Source organism: Lolium rigidum, chromosome 2, assembly GCF_022539505.1.
Source record: "Lolium rigidum isolate FL_2022 chromosome 2, APGP_CSIRO_Lrig_0.1, whole genome shotgun sequence".
NCBI lineage: Eukaryota > Viridiplantae > Streptophyta > Magnoliopsida > Poales > Poaceae > Lolium > Lolium rigidum.
In genome coordinates, this window is record NC_061509.1 from 268,763,741 (window position 1) to 268,768,830 (window position 5,090).

General features: G+C 54.1%; 1 protein-coding gene across 1 annotated transcript; it reads right to left on the reverse strand.

Moving 5' to 3' along the window:
• Positions 1 to 2,791: 2,791 nt before the first annotated feature.
• Positions 2,792 to 4,315, reverse strand: LOC124690915 (protein DETOXIFICATION 35-like). Its single transcript, XM_047224237.1, has one exon. It carries the CDS (start codon positions 4,313 to 4,315, stop codon positions 2,792 to 2,794), a length of 1,524 nt encoding a protein of 507 aa, XP_047080193.1.
• Positions 4,316 to 5,090: the final 775 nt, after the last annotated feature.

Consider the following 5,090-nt stretch of genomic DNA (forward strand, 5'->3'; position numbering starts at 1 on the left):
GTTTTATGAGTTGATATTGTGTTGCTGCTAAAGTTACCACAAGTCAACATGCAAAATAGCGCGTTCCTGCTTGCATGGTACTAAAAGATACTGAAACATACATGCAAGTCACAAGACATAGTTTTGAACTCTTCGTCGCCAACAGTTAAAAGGGTTTGCAAATTGGACAAACGATAATATGAAATAGTAGTACTTTCTATTTGAGAAGTAATCATTTGATCCAATGTTGTCATCAAGCTTGTCTTTTTAGATTTCAACTCAAAATAGGTTTAGTTTTATTCGCATAAAAATAGGATGTGACTATTTCTGAGTTGATTGAGAACTAACTTCGTTCTCAGTCAGATGATGTCATCAAATCACTTATGACTAGCACGAATCGCGAAGCAAATCTAACGATCTAGATATTTTTTATTAGTTACAACTGCAAAGAACTAGTTGCAACTCCACTTGCAACTTATATGCACGAATCAGTGGAATCACGATGCAATCAAATGGTGTAGAATTTGACTGAGCATGAACTCTAGCAAATTCCATAAAAATATGTCTTAACTTTGTCAAAATTGCATGTATCTACACACTAAAATACATCTAGATGCATGCATATTTTGATAAAGTTGAGACATCTTTTTAGGAAAAGACTTCGGATAAGCCGACCGATAAAGCGTAGAAAAATCGGTCGTTGCTTCTCGGTGGAGAGTGGAGACATGACTTGCACGTGAATGGGTCCCACCGTACCTTATCCTAATGCTGTCCATACAAACCTTCCTTCATCGTTTCACTCTCCAAATCCCACCGACGGAAAGCTGCAATACTCCTCTCCCAGTGAGCTCGCCGCCCCACCTCCTCCCCCTGTGAGCACGCCCCCCAAGCTCCTCCACCGACGAGCGCGCCGCCCCTCCTCCTTCCCCGGAAAGGTTTGTTTACCTAGGTCCTCACGACGAGGGCATCGCCAGCGAGCCGCTCGGCGAGCGCGCCACCCTTGCTTCTCCCGCGACGAGGCCACTGCTCCTTCTCTGGCGGCCGCGCTGCCCCTGCTCCTCCTCCAGCGAGCGCGTCACCCTGCTCCTCACCCGGCGACGGCCCCTGATCCTCCCCGCGAGCGCGCCCGTTTCTTCACCGTCGATCTGCGCCTTACCCCTCCTCCGGCGAGCACGCTCCTCGCCTCCTGCTGTCGACGCTGGAGCTATCGCCGGCGCGGAAGATAGCCAAGGAGGCATGGGGCGCAGGTACGGGCATTTTTTGTTGTTGTTTTTTACTTTTAATTATTGTTGTAAATATATTAGTGATTTCTTGTAAAGATATTTTTGACATGGAATTTTTTTTATTAAAATTATGGCTGGCTATTTGTTGTAAACACCCAAATTATTTGTTGTTTTTTGTTGTTCATTATTGTTGTAAATATGTTTGCTGATTTTGTTGTTATTAATTTGTTGTAAATACCCAATGTTTTTGTTAAATTTGATAACAATTATTGTTGTAAATACTTTACTGATTTATTGTACGGGAGCGCTGAATCGAGAGCAGGTCCAGCACAGCGGAGGCTAATGTCGACGGGGAAGACTTGCCCGTCGGATTGCGCCTCCGCCCGGACGCGCTGCTGCCTACCTCGACCTGCCTGTGACGCCCACAGAGCCCACCAGGACCAGATTGAGCTCTCTTGGCAACTTGTGACTTTGCCTGCACCATATCCAGAGGCCACCGACGAGCAAGCGGCCTACAGCGACGGCGACCGCGCTCGATCGAGGCTACGGCTACGACCTACAGCATGACTGTGACGACTGGTGCGGGAGAGAGGAGGAGGTAGCTGTTGTTGTGTTCAATCAAGGCTCAGAGCGACAGCGGCGGTGGCTACGAGCGTCGGCCAACGGCGACATGGAGAGAGGAACGGCGCGTTGCGAGAGAGAGGAAAAGGGCGACCGGTCAAAGCAAGGCATTTCGACCGGACCAGTGTCCACGTGGACCAAAACCGCTCGCAAAACAGCCAATATGATATTAGGGGGGTAATTTGTTTGGTATTTGATACTTAGGGAGGTTATGTGTCCCAGTTCAAAGTTAAGGGGGGTTAGTATCCCAGACGTGATAGTTAGGGGGGTCATGTGGAGTTCTTTCCCCATATTATGGATCACTATTAGCAAGAATAAAAAAAAGCAAATCTAACGGTCCTACGTATTTTGTTGCAACCTTATCCGCATTCGAATTTTTTTAGTTGCAACCAAATCCAATGTTGCAAGAGTCGACCAAGAGGTAAACTAGTTCTCAGCAACGAAAATTATTTGAGTAAGGTGATGTATCACACGAGGCTGAAATTCATGTGGAACTGCATTATTCTCGAAAAAATACACGATTATATTATATTATAGATTATAATTTATATTTGAGAGCGAGCATTATTACTACTCCATCACTTCCAGAGCGGCTAATGTAGCAAACATATAGAGATCTACTTGTCGAAAACTCATCAGTGCTCTTGAGCGAGCACCAGGTAGCTCATTTTTTGAAAGAAAAAAATAGCACTTCTTGGTCTCCAAAAATCCAGCAGAAAAATTTGTAGCTAGATACTTCCATCAAGATTGTACGTTGCTGCTTCTGCGGAGTAACATTTGTTTCAGCACAATCATCTGGATGCTCGTAAATGTCATGTTAAATTTGAAGATTGAACTCTGTTCATAGCGGGAGCCATGGAGTACTTTTCCACCCGGGGGATTTCAGCGAGTTATCTGGTAAATCTCACACTCCAGTCGGGCCGGATGAAGAAAGGGAAGCTGTTCGTCCACGATCTGCACATGAATCATCACACTCGGAACGCTTCCTTGAGGTCACCGTCGTCCCCGCTGCCCCCCTGAATCTTCTCGCCAGCCCACGCGCTGATCCGTTCATTCGCCTGCGCCGCCTCGTCCTCCCAGTCCGTCTTCCAGATGACGACGAGCAGGATGGCCGTCTGCAGCGCCGTCCCACACAGCATCCCGGCCCAGATCCCCTGCGGCCCCAGCCGGAGGAGGTAGCCGAGGCAGAACCCCAGCGGCAGGCCGAACACGTAGTAGCAGCCCAGGTTGATGTACGCCACCAGCGCCTGCCACCCGCCGCCGATGGCCACGCCCGAGATCACCGGCTGCACGCTGTTGAGCACCATGGTGACGGCGAGGAGGTAGGCTACCTTGCCCACCGCTGCCTGCATGTCCCGGTCGGCGGTGAAGAGCACGGCGAAGCTGTTGCGGTACGCGAGGATGACGGCCATGGCGAGCAGGCCGATGACGAGGGACTGCAGAATGACGGCCACGACGGCGTGCTTCGCCGCCCGGGGACGGCCGGAGCCCAGCTCGTTGGAGACCCGCACGCTTATCGCCGCGTTCAGGCCGATGAAGAGCATCGCCTCCCACCCGTTGAGGTTCATGCAGATGGAGACCGAGCCGACGGCGATCTGGGCGTCGTCGAGGTGGCCGGTGAGGACGACGAGGACCATCATGTACCAGATCTCGAGGCACAGCATGACGGCGGATGCAAGCGAGAGCTTGGCGAAGGCCCAGAGCCCCTCGAACGCCTTCCACGACAGCCCCCCCCACCCGTCGCACCACCGCACCACGTACACCGTCTGCGCCACGGCGATGCCCCACGAGGTCACGTCGTAGGCGGCTGCGGCGCCGGCGAGGCCCCACCCGAGGACGGACACGAAGAGGTACAGCATGGCGACGTGCGCGGCGAGCGCCGCGAGGCTGATCCAGGCGAGCACCATGACCTTGCTCTGCGCCTGCAGGAACTTCTGCGTGGGGAAGGTGAGCGCGAGCGAGAACATCTGCGGGAGGATAAGGAGCGTGAACTCCCCCGCGGCGGCCGCGATGGCATCGTCCTGGCCGAGAACGCGCAGGATGGGCGTGGCGAAGACGTAGAGCGGGGAGAGCAGCGCGGCGGAGACGGCGAGGATGATCCAGGAGCGCTGCATGTACACCCCCAGCGCGCCCACGTGCCCGGCCCCGTACGCCTGCCCGCACAGCGTCTCCAGCGCGCTGCCCATGCCGAGGAGGAAGCCGAAGGAGAAGTTGGAGACGACGGAGAGGCCGACGGCGGCGGCGGAGAGCTGCAGGTTGCCGAGGCGGCCGGCGAAGAGCTGCGTGGCGGAGTTGACGCCGTAGAGGCAGAGGATGTTGAAGGTGATGGGTGCCGCGATGAGCCACAGCCGCTCCGACTCGCGCACGAACGCCTCCCACGCCTCCGCGCGGCTCCTCGGCGCCGCCGCGTCTTTGACGTCGTCCTCCCAGTCGCCGTCGACCAGTTGCGCGGTCGACGATGGCTTGTTCACCAGCAGCGGCGCGGACTCCATGGCCGGTCGACTTTCTTGGGTTGCTTGACTCCGACCGAACTGAGAGATGGATGGGCAGCTCCCCTGCCGGCCGCCCCTTCACCTCAGTGACGATCGATCGAGTCGGGTCGGTCTGTCTCTCTCTGGCGTCCCCGCCGGCAACGTCGAGAGGACTTTTATAGGCGAGCTAGCAGCTAGGTAGGCGCGCGTGTTCTCGGTTACAGCGAGCTAGCTAGGTGTTCTCGGTGATCGAACTTGATTTTTGTTGCGTCGCTGCTGCAGTAGGCGCGGGCAAGACGGCGCGCTTTCCCGCGCGACCTAGAACGTCGTCGTCACTCGACGGATCCGTTGCATGCGGCGCAACTGGCAGGCGGCGGCGCCGACCGGGTTGATGCCCGTATAGGAGGCGACGACGCACCGCACGCACAGGAGGTTGACGGAAAGGACGAACCGGTAGTCAGCAGGCATGCGTCACGTCAGTGATTAGGCCATAGCTAGCCGCAAGCCTGCAAGAAACAAGCTGAGGCGCCAAGGTAGGTAGTCGATCGTGGATTCTGTCTCTTCTTTTGAATCGTCTTCATCAGTGAGGATTCCGTGCAATGCATGATGCGTTTGCGATCGGATCGGTGGAGGAGCATTTTTTTTTCAACTGCATTCATTCCAAGTTCAACGGTGGGTCAACAAGGGCCTAATTCGTTCCAACAATCCGTTTTCTCCCATCCAGTGAAACAATAACCAGGCGTTTGGTAACCCGCAACAAAAAAAATTACTGCATAGCACGGTTCTCAAAGTAGGC